Raw genomic sequence first — 17,991 nt, 5'->3', positions numbered from 1 at the left:
AAACTCTTCTGCCCCAGGATTATGATTATATAAAACTTAAGTCATTTTTCTAGGTCCTTGTCCTTTCCCCTACAGGCCACATGCTAACTTTGTGAAATTTAGAGAAAATCCTCATTGCTCAAGACACGAACTGCCATCTGCCAGAAAATCACTATAACTGTCCAGATTCACAACAACTAGTAGTTTCATGGTACTCCTTGCAGTTGGGTGTCCATAACTTGTTCAGCTAGTACCCTATGTCTCCCAGCATTCCCCAGTTCCAGCTGCACCCTTCTTATCCCCTCTCCCAACCTTCTTTAAGAATTCTACGTGGCATTAGAATTTAAAACAAACATAGAGTTAAAATTTTACTTTACTAGTTGTCTGCCTAAGTGCCTGATGCAGGTCCAAGTTATTATATAACTTTCAAACGACTAAGCAACTATTGCTTTTCGAACTTTGTACCTGGCATTAAATGACCCGTTAAGTACCAAAGCAGAGACCAGAAGAGAGAGGCAAAAGATATCTGTTATTTTGTTGTTATGAAGATTTATTTGGAGGGAATTGTTTTCAAGTCGTGATAATCAGTGAGTTCTGGAATGGCTCACTTTTCTTTTAAATCACATTTTCCTTCACAGAAGACAACAATATACTTTTATTTTTAAAATTACAGAATTACATGCAACTCTGGCAGTATTTTTCTTAGGTGAATGATACAATTATTTCAGACACCACTATTAACAACTTTTGAAAATCTATGAAGGAATTTGTCTTTTCGCTATTAAATTGCTATTGTTTCTATATAAATTTATAGTAGTAATGAGACTTTAGGAGGATTTATTTGAAGCGCATTTAGAATAATCATTTTCTATTCCAATGGTGTTGGAATCAACAAATGAGTCTCATCTAAACAAAATTTAAACTAATCTGATTTTTATCTAAATTAGAATAAAAACAATCTACAGTAAAGTTTAAAAAATAAAGGTTTACTAACCGAAACACTGTTAGCCCTTCATCTGAACTGCTGGAAGTACTTCAAAGTATAGTATCTTTGAACATATTCTCTAATTGAGACAATACTATTTCTTCTATTCAGACTGACATTACCCATCAATTCCAAGTCATAAAGGCTTAGTCAAAATTCATGCACACTCAGGAAATCCATCAGGCTCCTGAAGGTGGCACCTGCAGCCCATTTGGATAGTCTGAGCCTCTGGTACGAGCTGGGCTCAACGGCCTTGTATTCTTTGGTTTCAGGCTCAGTCTGGTTCAACCCCAGGGAAGATTAGCATCCTCTGGGGTTGAGCCAGGCAGGCCTCTCTTGGAGGTAACCAGGAATTCCAGTTAAAACAAGGGTAATAAAGAAGCACAAATGCAGGCTAAGGTTAGCTTCTTACCCAATAATATCTGTTTAACTTTTAAATTTATAGTAAATTTATTTGTAAACAATTTAAGCTGAAAGAGCCACCCGCCCACCCTGCCGCCTTGCCAAAAGGAACCACCCTGGAGACACTTATCTGGCCCCAAGGTGTTTTGTTTGAGAACAACTATTTTTGAAACTCTATATTCCTAAGGATTCTACAATATAGCTCTGTATAGTTTATTGGGTAGAACTAATAATGAAAGGCATAAACTGATATAGAAAATTCAGTTTTAAAAATATTTGAGTTTTATAGAAATGTACATATACCCCAGTATACATTCATTCATTCATTCTACAAACATTTGAGTCCCTTTTATACAATTTGAAATGCATTTTTCAAATAACTACTACATATCAATAGAATATAAAAATTATCTAGTCATTTTCTGTTCTGTAACAATACAGAAAGTTTGAATTTTCAGGTTTCTATATACACACCTATTTTAGTGGAAGAAGCTAAGAATTTCCCAACGACTTCCTTGATTGGAAAAGACAAAAAATATCTTTTTTAATCAACCACTGCTTCTTCTTAAGCTACACAAAATCAACCAATGGGGGAACTAATGGAAGGAGAAAGAATGAAGCAACAAGTAGAGAATAATCAAATAGTTATGCACACTGAGGGCTTGGGGAGCCCAAGAAAAAGCTCTAGAACACCTGAGAAGTTAATTTAAAAGTGGATTTGGGATTCAGGTCTCAATCAAGTCTCCCAAGAAGTTGAAAATGCATCTCACAGCAGGGCTCCACATAAATCCTCATGAATTTATATGAATAGTTGATTGATATTCCATCCTTGTGCAAGAGCAAGAAAAAAAATAACACCAACCTAAGACCACTAAATACCACTAAGATTGGTACTTGAACGTATGGGTTTGGACTAGCTAAAGGACAGCAGAACCAGGCGGTTGGGTAGAAATAAAAAGATGAGTTATCATGCCAAACTGCACGCCAGCCTACACCTGGATAGTCTGAGACCTCAATGCCCCGCCCAGGATCTTGGAGCTTCTGTTAGCAAGCTAACATCAAATGAAATACCAAGCAGCTCCAGGAGATTCTGACCACAGTGTGGCCAGCTCATCATTGAAGACCCAAAAGTTCAGCATCCTGAAAGGGAAAGACATTAAAACAAAAATGAACACACTCTGCTGGAGGACTATTTGCCTGCTAACTGCCAAGGTCTAAGATAGTTTTCGTTTATCCTCATATTTCTGCAGAATATTTAGATTTCCTCTAAGGCTAAAATAAATATATAAACAAACAATCCCCATTACACATTACTTCTACAAACAAATTGTGGTTTCAGGCAATGTTAATCAACAAAAAGAATTAAACAAGAAGTCTTTAAAATTAGCCATGACCTTATTTATGGCTTCATTACTTTCCAGATTTCATTTGTTGGGTTGTTTATGTCACCTCCGCCTTTGATTTAATTGCTGCATCTCTAACTATATTAGAATAGCTTAATGAATGGTGATCACTTGTTTTTACTCACCAAAATTTAACATTTGCAGAACATATAACATCAAAGAGCCACTTAATTCACCCACGTAATAGATGTAGTTGGATTTACACTTTTAGATGGATCCTGTGTTAGGAAAGTACAATGTGAACCAAGACCACATAATCTGATATAATTAGAGACCAGGCTGAAACGGGAGGTCTCAGAGGCCCAGGGACACCATGCTGAGGACTTAGACTGTGTCTTGGAGACAATAAACAGCCACAGAATAATTTTAAGACAGCGACTGAGATGGTCAGATTTTTATTTAGGGTAGAAAATGTAAGGTGAAACAGGGATTTGAGGCGAATAAGGCCGGCGGCAGGGAGAAGAGTTAGGCGACTACTGCCAGCATCCATGGGGAGCGGCATAACAGGAGCGCGAGGACCTGGAATTTGTTACAATGTAAAACTGGTAGGCCTGTGTCACGGGCTAATGTTGGGGGAGAGAGGCTGGCTGCCAAAGAAAGGCCAATGGCTTGAGTAGATGTGTGGGTGGTGATGGCATTCTCTGAGATGAGGCCAAGGAAACTAGAAGGGGTTTGGAATGAAAAACGATGAATTCTGTTTTGGAGAGGCTGAGCTTATGAGCCTGAGGGACACAAGAAGCACGCATTCCCAGCTGGCATCAGCTCCAGGAGTTGGGGGACTTAGAGCAGAGGGCTGGGCTAGCGCAGACTATGCATGGCCCGGGCTGCAGTGTGGTTAAAACTTTAACCAAAAAGAACACGTGGGGAAGAGCAGTGGCTCAGAACTATTTCCCTAGGGAATCCAAAATTAGGGAAAAGTAGAAGGGGATCTCTAAAGAGACAGTTCAGGAATAGTCAGAAAGGAAGGAGGAAGCAAGAGACAGCAGAACCACAGAAACTAAGAGGACAGGGTTTCAGGAATGCCACAGAGTGACCCACAATGGAAAGAACTAAAGAGTTTACAGACCAGGAATCTAGGAGGCCATTAGGAAGCTAATCACCTGGCAGCTGTGATCGATACCACAAACACTGCCTCAAGATAACAGAAGTCCATTACAGGAATGGTCAGAAGTCTGAACTGAGTGTCACTGGGCCAAAACCAAGGTGTCGGCAGGGCTGCGCTCCTTCTGCAGGCTCTAGGCCAGGATCTCTCCTTGCCTTTTCCAGCTTCTAGAAGCCACGTGCATTCCTTGACTCACAGCCCCTTCCCGTCTTCAAAGCCAGCAGTGTAGTATCTTCCAGTCTCTCCCCGGCTTGGACTCTCCTGCCTCCCTCTTTCACTGATGGAGACTCTGTGATTCCACTGGGCTCATCTGGATAATCTAGGAGAATCTCCCCATTTTAAGATCCTTAATCAGCTCTGCAACATCCTCTTTGCCACGTGAGGTGACATATTCACAGTTTCCAGGGAGTAGGGTGTAGACCTCTTTGGAGGGCTATTCGTCTGTCTACCACAGGGAGTGAATGAGATATGGGAAAGAAGATACAACAGCCTATACCAAATCCAGATTAATTTTTCAAGAAGTTTGGATTAGAAGTGAAGAGGAAAAATAGGGCAGAAAATAGCTCGAGGGTAAAAAAGGATTTTTTTTAACAGCATGATAAAGACTTTAGCATGTTTACTGTCTATGTGCAAGCACCAGGAGAGAGGCGCAGCCTAAAGGAGGGGCTGGGCGGAGAGACGGAGCAGGCTCTTGCAGGAGTGGGGCTGGGATCCGGCAGTGTTCACAGAGCTGGCAGGGAAGGAGGAGAGTGGATCCTCAGCAAGCTGTGTGAGGGAGGTAGCTGGGGGGGGGCAGATGTAGGTGGGTTGTAGGTTTGGAGATGAGAGCCATGTTGAAGGGAACAACAGAGTTTGGAACATTTGCTGAGGTGAATGGAGAAGGAACTAGCCAAGGTCAAAAATGAATACCTTAAGGGCAGTGAGATGTGGCCAGGGTAGAGCACATTAATTAGGAATGGCACCAATTTGCAAACGCACATGACAATGACATTTACTACATTTCGGAATTTACTTTCTCACATTTCAAGAAAAGCAGGGATAAATAATATCAAGTAAATGCAAGTAAATAAAGTGGTATTTGACTTTTTGAATAGCAAATACAGCTTTGTTATAGGACCAAACATTTTTAAAAGAGCACATATTTAATAACTGCATCTAAGAAAATTAGTTTTGTTCTGTCTGCCAGACTTCCTTTTGACACAACTGGATTCCATTTTAATGGGGGAAAAAACAAGTTCACAAAGGTCTTTTCTTTTAAAATCGGCATTTTCTCTTTAGTGGTAAAATGCATGCAAAAAGCATCTGATTATGGTATTTATGCTTCCATTAAGGTGTCCTCAACAAGCTGGGGGAGTCTAGCCTACTATTTTCCTGCTATTTAGATTTATAGCAGCACGGTACCTATTTGATTTCAATTATATTTGAGGACAATGCATTCTTGGTGGCAAATGATTGCGTGGTGACAGTGAGCAAATGTCCATTAGGGCTGTCTTTCTGTGAAGTTTTTAACTCGAGATTCTGGTATCTGGATATAAAAATATGAATTGCATGGTATCCTCAAGCACATAAGAAACATTATTGACCAGCATTTCATCATTTCTTTGTTAGAATTCAAACATACTAAACTTTTACATTGAAATTAATTGTATAACTTACATGAAAAGAGACTTTTTGACAAGTGTCAAGAAACAGCGGATAAAGTTTGTGAATATCACACTCGCAGGCTGACCTTTTAAATAAAATTATTCTTCAATCATAGGTGAACAATGGACATCTATGAATGCCAAGATAAGGCTATGTCCAGTATGGAAATGAGAAATTACTTCGCAGCTTCACTGTTAATAAACCTTACTTACTACATTAAGTTCTGTCGGAGTTCCAGTTTGGTTTTTCATTAGCCCAAGAATAGTGTTTTTCAAAGGGTGGATGGCCCGGTTGTGTTACAGTCAACTGAGGTGCTCACTGAAAATGTGGTTCTTCATCCCCAACCACACCTACTGAGTCAGAACACCTATGAGGGGAGCTCAATAAAACCGCATTTGTGAGAAGCATCTCAGGTGCTCTGTACACATGCTAAAATCTGAAAAATCACTGTTCTAGAACATGGCTTATGATGGTCCTTAGGATCCTGAAGCCGGCCTTCCTGGCCAGCCAGGAGATAACTTGATGCAAACAGAAATGTCAAAATTTCAGACAAGGTTTGAGCAGTTCAAGCATCCACATGTCCACGGAGCATTGCAAGCTTGGAATCAGCAAGCTTTCATGAAAGTAGAACATGAAGAACTTCAAAGATTTCCATGAGAAGTACAAAATGAAAGCCTTCAAAATGTCAAAAGACAGACATAAATTGATCGCATTCATATCCCACTGTCCCCTACTCACTCTCAAAGAAGCCATTTTATGGTACCCAGAAGTGACTTTCAATCCAAGTATTTATACTGCAGAAACAATCCGGAACGCCTCATACCAAACTCACTAAGTCCTCATTTAAAGAGACACTGTTCATGACGTGATGTGATTTATGGAGAACAGCTATGTAATGAATGAAACCTATCAGCAGAGTTGCATCCCTCCTTTTATATCTACGTTAAGGATAAGGAATAAAATCTATCTTTATACTTTTCAATTTTGTTCCCTGCTTGTTTCTGTATCCAGGTAGGGATGCTGTGCTTTCCTGAGAGTAAACAGCCACTTCCTAACTAACAATAGCAACATCAAACACCTAAATAATGCTCACTACAGACCAGGCACAGTGCCAGAGTGCTGGATGTGTACCGACAGTTAGTCCTCCTCACGCTGAATGCGGTAAGTACCATTATTATCCCCATTTTACTCACAAGGAAATGAAGCATAGAGTTGCCACAGCTAATGGCACAAGAGCCCAGAACCAAACCCCGGCAGTGTGGCCCCATAGTTAATGCTTATAGTTCACTCAACTGCCTCCTACTCATAGCAGGATTGTTGGTGGAGGTAGGAGTTGCCAGGAGATAGTGGTGTGTCGGAGTTAAGACAGATATACGCCAGCAGACGTTTGATTGACAATCCATCTTTAAGGAGGGGCTTAACAGAATGAAAGGTAGAAGAGCTAACTGAGCAGCACTGGAGAAGTCTGGCCATTGCTTAATTTCACAAAACATTGTGGAAACGATCTGACCGGGAGATAGTTCTCCGATATGTAGACAATCTTGATCCAAACATGATGATTCCCTTTGGGTTTTTGTGTGCATGACTCACTATGCTCAGAATGGTGTTCGTCTCCATGAACTAGAAACCTAACGGAAGCTGACTTAAACAAGTAAGGAGCTCAGTTTTGCAGGTAATAAGGAGTAGACGGTGGGCTCGCCAGGACCGGGACACCCGCTCAAGGGCCCAGGCTGCTTCGCTCTTCCTCTTCAGGAGTGTTAGATGAATCCCATCTTGGAGCACCCATTCAAGTTCCAGGCAGAGAGAAGGGAAAATGGCAAAGGGCAAAAGATGTCAGCTCCATTTTAATCAGGAAAAAATTAGCTTTGCAGGAAGTCCCATCCTAGGTCCACTTCTGACTCATTAGTCAGAGCAATGTCACATGGTCACCTCTTACTGCAAGGGAGCCTGGGAAATTGAAATTTTTAGCTGGGCACATTGCCAACCGGAGGAAAATTGGGATTCTCTTAAGTAAGGAAGGGAGACTAGGTATCAGGTAGGCAACCAGCAGTGTCTTCCACAGTGGGGAGTGATGGGGAACCCAGAGAGCACAGTGTCAGTCTCTAAAGTATTCTAGCCAGCTGAAGCCACCACAATCAAATAGAGAACACATTCTTGCAAAGAACTGTAGGATTATGAATCACTTACAACAGCTAATTATTCGAGGTCTTTGGTTCAAAGTAGGGTAAAATATATACACCAATATTTTTGTGAGTTTAAGCCTCGTTATTCACACGAAACAGAAGGGTAGGGTCGGCTTCTCTTTAGCATCAATCCAACATGAAAAATCAAAATGCTACCAAGGACATTAATAAACAGAAGTAACAATGGCACTGTGACCAAAGCATCCAGTCAGATAATAGTTCATGTGTCAATCAAATAAACAGGTATGGAAATATTTCTAGATACAGTATGAAGCTATCTTATAAAAAGCATTTTATAAATGATATATGGAAAGTGAGAAGAGTGTCTCATTTTGACATCAAATTCACAGCATTTAATAAACTATGCCTGGCTATTTCCATGTGGGGCTATCAGATCCCCGTTTCTGACTATAAGATCAATCAAAATGATTAAGCAATAAAATTCAGGATACTGCTTTCTTATCAAATAATAAAAATCCTAGAACAGATGCAGGCTGCGCTTCAGATTGTCAACTGACTGCCTATATTCCCATGGAATCCAAAAATTCGAATGGTAAAGTTCATCAGACATCAATCACAAATTTTGGTGAGATTTAGCTAGTTGATGGGAGCTTCTTTATTGGTTATATTCTTCATACAGGAAATACTCTATGAGGACCTTCAAGTTTTATCTTTCCATTTGAATGATTATTTTTTTAAAAGTTAATATAAGCATATTCTGGATCATCTTATAAGTATGTTATTTCACCGTCTGAATTTAAGTTTACAAATATGAAGGCATCAAGGAACGCTACTTTCACTGTCTCAAGTTTAATGAGAATAGAAGCAAATTGGACTTCATGAATCCACGTGGCATACAGGTCAAAGGTTACTGGATATCTATGGAACTCTCCCTGAGAAAAGCAATGGATGAACTGAGTCAGCCCTTGGCTGGTGGGGGTAGGCAAACACACACAAACGAACCTGCCATGGAGCAGCCGCCACCATATTCATGATTTGTGCAAGAGTTTAGATTTTAAAAAAGCATTATTGGCCACATTAAATTAATGGCATTCATTTGAATGTAATGGTTTTGCTGTTTTGTTTGTATTTAATTTGTAAAGACGTTTGGTTTTATAGTTGTGTAATGGCTGTAAACAGAAGGAGTTTAGTCCTATTTTATTTTTATACATATTTAAGTAACATTATAATCAAAACAATTTAATTCTATACTGCAGTATCAAGAGATTGTCTTTGCTTTAAAAACAGTCTCTAGACTACCCAAGTCTGAGAAACACTTTTCTACAGCTTTCTCTCTGACAGGAAAAGAGGTGATGCCATTACTTCCCAGCCAAATTCATCCCTACTTACAGGTAGGTGAAGTACCCTACAACGGCAATAATTTCCAAATGTTTGGATTAGTCATATCATTGTTTAATGGACATCTTATTCTCTGCAGAAATAATAATTATAAAAAACTAAAAAGTTTCTGTGATCCTTTTTTAAAAAAGATAAATTATAATTCTCTTGAGTTGGAAGGTCTTAGAAATTCTCTAGTCTAATGACACCTTGGGGGCACTATAACGTCCCCCACAGATGGCTGTCCAGTCTGTGCTTTAGTGAGGCTGAGAGGGGCTTTTGAACACAGCGATGTCTACCATGTGATTTTGAGCAGTTCACTGCTTGGTGTGACTCGTCCCCATGACGAAAGTCTCCTTTGGAATGTTTTGCTGAGTAGGTTTTGGATGGAAATTAGTTAGGAGGCTGCGCTTCAGTGTGAGGTCAGCATGGTGCAGAGCAGAGACTGCAGCCAAAGATGCTGGAGCCCAGTAGCAGACAGGGCTCTGAGTACATAAGCCCTTTTGAAAGTTTGCAGAAATCTTCAGGAGACGGTTAGACTCTTCTAGGGCACTGGGGTTTAAAGCAACAGATTCTGGACCTCGGGACCTGGAGAGGGCCCTCTGACTCTCATCCCACACGTCAGGTGGGACTCCTGAGGTCTGTGAACAAACACCACAAGCACATCCACTACTTTTTAGATTTTCAAACTAGATGTGGAAGGTAGCAAAAATGATTAATGTTTTTATCAATGATCAGTAACATGGTAACTAACTTTCTTTTAGGTCTTCCAAAAGTTTCTAACTGGCAAAACCAGTGTTTCTGCTGTCGTTTCTCCCAAGAAAACACTTTCAATGGGACATTCATTGCCTTCAAATGCTATTTGACCTTCCATAAGCAGCTTTCACAAGCACAGAAAAACCAAGAAGTTTTTTAAGAAAATGTCACTGTCACTGATAATAGCCTTCTTTGAATCCTGACACATCTGTGTTGGTTAATAAGCACCAGGAACCTGCTTGGTGGTCATACCCAAGCTGTTGAAATAAACCATAAGCCTCCTATGTTAACCTACGTCACTCACTCATTATAGTCAACATCAAACAGATTTTCATAAAACAATAAAGAAAACCAAAAACCCGACAAAAACCAAAAAAAAAAAAAAAAGAAAAAGGAAGAACAGAACAATAACCTGACTGGAGTTTTACCTTAAGAACTGCTTCTCCTTCTGCTACTCTTTAAAATGCTTCCTTCTGGGTTTACCTGAGGGCTACCTGTTGCACTTGCAAACCTCTATTAAAAATGGCTGGAAGTAAATAACTGAAACAGGGACTGCTTGCCAAGCGCAGCAGCCAAATCACACATGGGTGCTATGGGTGAAATAGTCACAATGCCTTTCTAGTCTCACTGAGTTCTCGACGCGCAGTACCAGGGACCAGCAGCTCCACCACGGGACCTGGAGCTTGTTAGTCCACCCCAGGCCCACTGAATCAAAATGTTCTGGAAAGGTCAGTCAGTGTGTGTCTTAAGAAGTCCCCCAGGGGATACAGATGCATGCTAAAGCTTGAGAACCGCTAGTTTTAAGTGAAACCTGCTATTTTTAATGTTCAAAACCTAGCTCCCCTATAACGCAATGATTCTAAGAAACCATTACAGGACGTGATGGGATTAGCGTATTGTTTAGCACAATAATGTGCATATGTTTCAAATAAAAAGAAACGAGTATTATTTTCTTCATGAACTAAACTTTATATGGTGTCTGAATATATAAATAGAGGGGTGGAAAAAGATCTGCTTTTAAATTGTTTCGGTTAAAATTTGAAACAAATATATAGCCATTAAAAAACACATAGCAAAAAAAAATATATAGCCATATAGTCAGTTAAAATCTGCAAGAAATATGTAGCCATTAACATGGAGTCAACATTGCAGTCCTGTGTGCCATACTGATAAACACAATCAGACCTGTGGTCTGTGGCTACTAACAAGCCATCTGAAGACCAGCTATACTGTACATCTCGTTCTCTAATTCTTTCATCATATAAAATCACGTCAGCAAAAAAAAGTGGCCCTCTAAATAAATCACAATTGGGATAAATCATGTCATTCCTCATCTATTTAATCACCACAACTAGAGGCTCTCCCAGCAATAAAAGGAAATATGGCTTAAGTAGAAGAGCCATAATTTCAAGTTTGCTTTTTATTTGAGTTATAAACTAAAGGTTAGTTCTCCAGTCTGAAACCATTTTAAGAACAAGATGAAATACGTTGGAATAATTAGAAAAGCTATCAAAACCTCTGCCGCTCCTTCCATTAGGATTCGATTTGTGTAAACTCAATACTTTTAGACACAACGGCTTTTTAACAGCCATTAATAAAAGGCAGTTCTGGTTTGAGATCTGATGAGCAATCTACTCCCTTGTCAAAAACTATACAAAAGTTGATTTGGAAGCAATACCCTGATTGCTCCTGGAGCCTACCCGTCTGCAGGTGAAGGTTTGGAATTCCGCGGCTTCTTCACTTGGGCATACAAAGCATCCATCATATGTCCTTCTCTTGGGCTCTGCGGTCTGGCGCTGAGAGCCATGGAACCTTCATAGGAAGAAATTCCCCCGTACACCAGCTCATCATCACAGCCAAATGTTCGATGAAAATCTTGGATTTCAGCATAGTCACGCTCTCGAGCTTGTCGCTCTCTAAATTCTCGAGTTTTGGCTTGAATCCTGTAAAATCAGAGCAAAGTTGACACAAGAGAAACCATGCCTTTTCTAAGAACTGCATATAGAAACATTCATCAAAATATGTTATAAAATAAATACATTTTATTTCATGCAGCTATAAGATCATCGATGGTATAAATGATGCTATATTCATTTTAGATTGTCAAGATAATGTCATGGAAGCTCAAAAGTAATCATTTGAGATAGCTCTTGTTCATGACAATAAGCTATGGTCATAATTTACATCTTAAGTTAAATTGTCACTTATTAACTAGCTTTAAAAGTTCACCAGGAACAGGTAGGCATCCACTTGGGTTTTACTCATGACTTTTTTTCAGGGAGAGAGTGATCTTTTAAAAAGTTACACACACACACACACACACGCACATACTATATATGTATACATTTTTGTGTGGGTGCATAATGTATATATCTTACTCATTATAAATATACCATACACATTCAACATACTAGGAAGCTTAAACATGATTCTACATCATAATTCTTTATTAATGGCAAAAAAAGTTCTCAGTTTAATGATACTTTGATTTTACGTGATAACCCAGGACTGGCAAATCCTGAGATTAAGGACAAGAAGGCACGTGTCCAACCAAATTCTGAAATAAAACTCGCCTGCTTCATAACAAGAAACAAATCTTAACCACTTTTTCTGAAGATATGCTTAAATATTTCCTAAGATTTTATCAAGCTACTTGGTACAAAGCCCTCTGACTGTAAGATTTCATTTATACAACATTCTCAAAATGACAAATTATAGACGTGGTAAACAGATTAGCAATTGCTGGAGATTAGCTATGGTGGGAGCAGAGGGGTGGGTGTGATTATAGAGAACTAGCATGAGCAAGACGTCTGTGATGGAAGAGTTCTGGTTTTTGACTGGAGTGGTGGTTATAGGAGTCTGCACATGTGATAAGATGACAGAGAACTATAGACACACATGGTACCAACGTCAATTTCCTTATTTTCGTATTATATTATAGTCACGGAAGTTGTAACTGTTAGGGGAAATCGGATGAAGGATACACAAGACCTCTCTGTACCATCTTTGCAACTTCCTGTAAGTCTAAAATTATCTCAAAATAAAAAGTTGGTTCTTTTTTAAGCCAGAAAATTGTCACATAGCATTGTAAGCTAAATTTGCTTTATTTTGCTTACATCTAGCTAATCACCACCATGCCAGTCTTGTTTTCCAAATTTTGGACCTACCACATCGCATTTCTCCAGTTTCCCTTATTTCCCAGCTATAAAATAGAAGTACTTAAATTCACCCAGATCAGTGTTTCTCAACAGAGGTCTAGTTACACTCGAGAATTTTTTTTTAATTCAATCAAAAGGCTTTATTCCTTATATAAACCAACCCTTAACAAAAATAGTTAATAACATGAAAGCCACATGATGGCCCCTCCACTGAAGTCCTGGCAAGGAGACGGATACACAGGGAGGAGAGGGGGAGGCCACAGCACAGCTCAAGTGCATGGCCTGGATGGAGGGTATCTGCAAGGCGAGGGTAGGGGCTGGCAGCCAGAGATGGCAGAGGGTTCCTGAGGCCCGGGATCGGGCCCCGACAGCAGAGCTAAGGCAGGGGCCCAGCTCCCCTTGGGCCCAGGTGACGTGGTGGGTGAGTTTATTGTTGTATAGGACTTCTCGCACAACTGGTTCCAGCCACATATCATCAAGCAGTGTCTCCAGCCATTGAGGCAACCAAAAGTGCTTCACATATTCCTAAAACCTCCCAAGAACATTGGAAAGTAAGAAATTTTTATCAGGAGAGTCTTAGATTCTAATAAATATAAGTCCCACAGACAGACTACTCATAAGAGACATCACAACTAAAATTCTAATGTCATATTTGGCTAAATTTATAATAATTTTTTATTATAGTCTGCTGATTTATTTAGGAGAAATTACGACAGTCAAGAATGACATTATAAAGGCTGATTACCACTAAATACTGAATATCCACAATGAAAAGTTCATACAAGCTGAGAAAATTTCATTCTTTGCACCATACTGTCTTTTTGACTCTGTATTCAGCCAGAAAAAGTACAGAGAAAGGGAAATTAACTTCTTTCTTCAACTCAATGGGATATTAATTTGAGGCTCAATTATGATAACTTATCTGACAACCCACTTTGCTAACATATTCGGTCATCATGAGACAATCATCTAATCACAGGTAATATCCAGGGTGACTGCGCATTCACATAAGTCTTGAGGTTTGGGAACCTGAAGAAATTTGGAGGGCTACAATAGAAATAAAGCCAAAAGTTCTGAATTTGGAGAGTCTCCTGAAATCAAAGGGAGTGACTTAGATTGGTCTACAAATGAGTGAACCCTATGGTATTCAAACCTCAATTCATTAAAAGTGAAAATAATCCAGCCTAATTATGTTGGGAAGTGCAGCCCCAATAAAGAAGGAAGTCATCAGAAAAAGAAAATACAGGGGCCAGCCATGTGGCCTAGTGGTTAAGTTTGGCATGCTCCACTTCGGCGCCTGGGTTCAGTTCTTGGGCACAGACCTACATCACTCATTGGTGGCCATGCTGTGGTGACAACCCACATACAAAATAGAGGAAGACTGGCAGGGAAGTTAGCTCAGGGTGAATCTTCCTCAGCAAAAAAAAAGAAAAAAAGAAAGTACAAACATTCTCTTCTCAAGGGAGGCATGAATCTAAACCTAAATAATCTCCCCAAACTTCTTGCACATCAATTTTATTATATTATTGATGAGTCTTGGATTTGAATGTTCTTTTATTCCAAATCACACAGAAACTAATATTCACTAGGGATCAATTTCTAACAAATCAATTGCTCAGGAGAAATGCTCAGCAGCATGAGGTACTATTCATAAGTTCTCAATCGCTTTCTTCTATCCAAATTTGTATATTATTACTAAATGCCACTAATCATTGAATCCAACCAACACTACAGTCACATCTATAGTACCGTCTAAAAACGCTGATTTTTTTCTAAGCTTCAAAAACATAAGAAATTATACTTTTATTCTTTATCTTGTCATCACAGATAAATTTATCCCCCAAGTTATGAAAGCTATTTGCACCCCTCTTTCCACTCTGGCGGCTCAAACCATGACGAAAACCCTAGAATAAAGCAACAGCATACCTGTGGCTGACAAAGGTGGGACTAGTGCCGCAAAAGCCTAAAGAATCTGGTTACCAGCTGAACCAATGTGCATTTTAAAGTTCATTCTAGAAAGTAATGACAATGAAGCTTGCTGTACAAATGGCCATAAATTAGATTTTAAAAGCTGGGAATGCTCTGTGGTCTTTGCGAATTTTAGTGACAATTCACAATCAAATAAACAAGACACAAATGATTTTCTTTACTATAAATTTTTATACTTGAGTGTCTTATTTATATAAAGTGAGAAAAGGCACTTTGCAACAGAACCAAAAGGTTATATTTACATGTTCTATATTTTCATTCTTTGTGGAGAAACTTATTTCAGAAAAGAAATATTTGGCTTAGGAGAGGAAATATTTTTGGTGTCCTAATAAAAATAGCATAGTTTCTTACGGAAACTTAAAAAAAAGATAGTGAATATCTTTCAGTTGAGCCCTTAATGATTCCAGATGGTCAATGCTATAAAAGGACACCCCCCTCTATTCTTTTATTGTGACCCTGAGGTCACAAATTGTCTCTAAGATGTAAGAGTCATTCGTTTGTCTGAACAGTCAGGTTGTTGTTTAGCATTTTCCATCCCATTTGTCTCAAGCCAAACCTCAGCAATGACAGAAGTAACAGATTAGCCCAAAACCTAGCAAAAGAAATACATGTCTATTGCTTTAAGCATTTCAAAAGTCCTTCCTAGTTATAAACAAGAGAACTATCCTGAGGTTTAAATGATCACAGACAGCTGTACCTACTGACATTGATGGGCAATATTATCAAGCACTATTTCCCTAGCCTTGAAATGTACAAAAAAAAATAGAAACAACAGTTAAAACTTTTTATTAAGACTTTTTAAAAAGTTGGTAAAGAATTTATCATTTTAATTTGTATGTTCAAACATAAATATTCACACCTTTCTTCTCTGTTAAAAAAAAGTCTTTTCCATTATGATAATGAAATTGCCTTGAACCTGCATAGAAAATAATACACAAAATAATGTAATATACTAAATAAAGTAATAAGGTTAATTTCTTTCCTGCTGTCACTAAATTCATGCTAACAGTCTCTCTTCAGCTTGACATCAATTAATGATTTTAATTCCAGACTCTTGTCACAGTGTTCACCACTCTCTTCTCTAATTAAAATGGATGATGCAGGATGAAGATAAAACGCACAAGACTTCTATTCTCGTAACATTTCTATTCGGTAGGATTTTTGCTTTTACAATAAATGGCTTTTAGCACTAATTGCGGTAGAGTAAGATGAAAATAACTTTTTTATGACTATGAAGCATAGTCTTTATATATCCAGAAAAGGTACAAGTCATGAAAATCACACTGAGTGACCAGGCCCTCGCAATGAAGAATCAAGGGCGTGCTTCAACTGCTCAGTTATCTCCCCAATACCTCTGCCTCCAGAGCTATGAAGCTTCCACACACGAAACGAGCAATGGTGCGTTTGTTCAAAAGACTCCCAGAAACAGAAACGGAACTTTAATGGTTTTAATTTTCTTTTAAAAAGGTTTAGGTCTGCAGAAGACAGACTACACTAATATTAATTTAACCAAAAAGATTAAGTTAATTTCAGATTGCTACATATTAGTTGTTAGCCATCTTCAAGACAATGTTTCAGATCCTGGATAAACTCTTTTGGGGAATATTTCACCCCCAAATTATTGCACTGCCATCCAGAAACCTAATTCTGGGAACAAAGTTCCCAGATCTTATCCCAATATTCTTCCCTCTCTCTAAAAACCAGTTATTACAGAAACTCATCAAATAAAATCTAAATTCATGGCAGAATGAAATTTAACCTACAAGACAACTGGAACGAATGGTTCAATTTAATAGCAGTCTGTGATCAATTGACTGAATGCTTTATTTACCCCTCAAAACACCAGCACATCTCAGACTTCAGATACACTGTGGCTCAGCTCATCAATCCTTTAGCTTACCTGCTAGGTAAATCTAACAACTGCCACCTACCCATAAGTCAGCTGCCCATGTGGTGTCCATGCTGAATTCCCAAATGAGGGACAATATTCCATGAGATTTCTTACTTTGAAAACAGTCACAATTTTAAGGGCGATTTTAATATCTTTGTAATATTTGGGTAAAGGTTGATTGAGATGAAAGCCTTCCATATTCTAAATGAGTCCTGAAAAACTATTCCTCGAACAGGAACAATGGTTTTGAAGGTACATTTCCAATTCAAAGGAAGAAGAGAAGTTGCTGAAATCCGTAATGGTACCTTAGAATAGGTGGGAGGAAAAGTTAAATTTCATCCCCTCATGCCAAAATGAGTGATACTAGTTTTAACATATGAAACGGCTAAAAGTTGCAAAAGTCATAAAAGGAAAGCATTCATGGAGATACTACTAACCACTGATACAATGACAATTTTTAAGGAAGCTAAGCAGTTAAAAGAATGTCCACGCCCCATGGGCCCTGAGTGTGGATGTAGAATTTCTCCACTTTGCTAAATATGTAAGTTCTTGGGAACTAGACCAGGACCCCAAATTACCATCTCTATAAAGTGTTCATTATTAACTAGCCCCACCCACCTCTCCCCTTCCCAAAGCTCTGCAGTCACCTATTTTCACAGTTGATTATATTGTCTTATATTAATTTTCTAATGTTAATACCTTAAAATCTTGTCTCCCTCTTAACAAAGGTAAAGGATCTTTGAAAGAGGGAACAACATCATAATAATAATAAAAAATGTTATACTATCATATTGTGTACTTAATATACTATAAAGAACACAAACTTCTCTTTTACGCTAATAAAACGCTACAATAATATTTCACTAACCAAAAACACACACACTCACTCACACACACACTCTGATATTCACTCACTCACTCACATTGCATTTGGGCTTTTTTTTTTTTTTTTAAAGATTTTATTTTTTTCCCTTTTCTCCCCAAAGCCCTCCAGTACATAGTTGTATATTCTTCGTTGTGGGTCCTTCTAGTTGTGGCATGTGGGACGCCGCCTCTGCGTGGTCCGATGAGCAGTGCCATGTCCGCGCCCAGGATTCGAACCAACGAAACACTGGGCCACCTGCAGCGGAGCGCGCGAACTTAACCACTCGGCCACGGGGC

The 17,991-nt window shown here is 38.9% G+C and overlaps 1 protein-coding gene across 47 annotated transcripts in view; it reads right to left on the bottom strand.

Moving 5' to 3' along the window:
* The window catches only part of PARD3 (par-3 family cell polarity regulator), a 614,608-nt gene that overhangs the window by 133,693 nt on the left and 462,924 nt on the right, over nucleotides 1-17,991 (bottom strand). For all 47 annotated transcript variants that reach the window (XM_023631920.2, XM_023631918.2, XM_023631922.2 and 44 more), the window contains one exon: nucleotides 11,493-11,735. In XM_023631920.2, coding sequence (XP_023487688.1) covers nucleotides 11,493-11,735 — 243 coding nt within the window. The remainder of the gene's footprint in view (nucleotides 1-11,492; nucleotides 11,736-17,991) is intronic.

The sequence above is a fragment of the Equus caballus genome, chromosome 29 (assembly GCF_041296265.1).
Source record: "Equus caballus isolate H_3958 breed thoroughbred chromosome 29, TB-T2T, whole genome shotgun sequence".
Taxonomy (NCBI): domain Eukaryota; kingdom Metazoa; phylum Chordata; class Mammalia; order Perissodactyla; family Equidae; genus Equus; species Equus caballus.
Note: the sequence above shows the minus strand (reverse complement) of the source record. Positions and strands in the feature narration are given on the sequence as shown.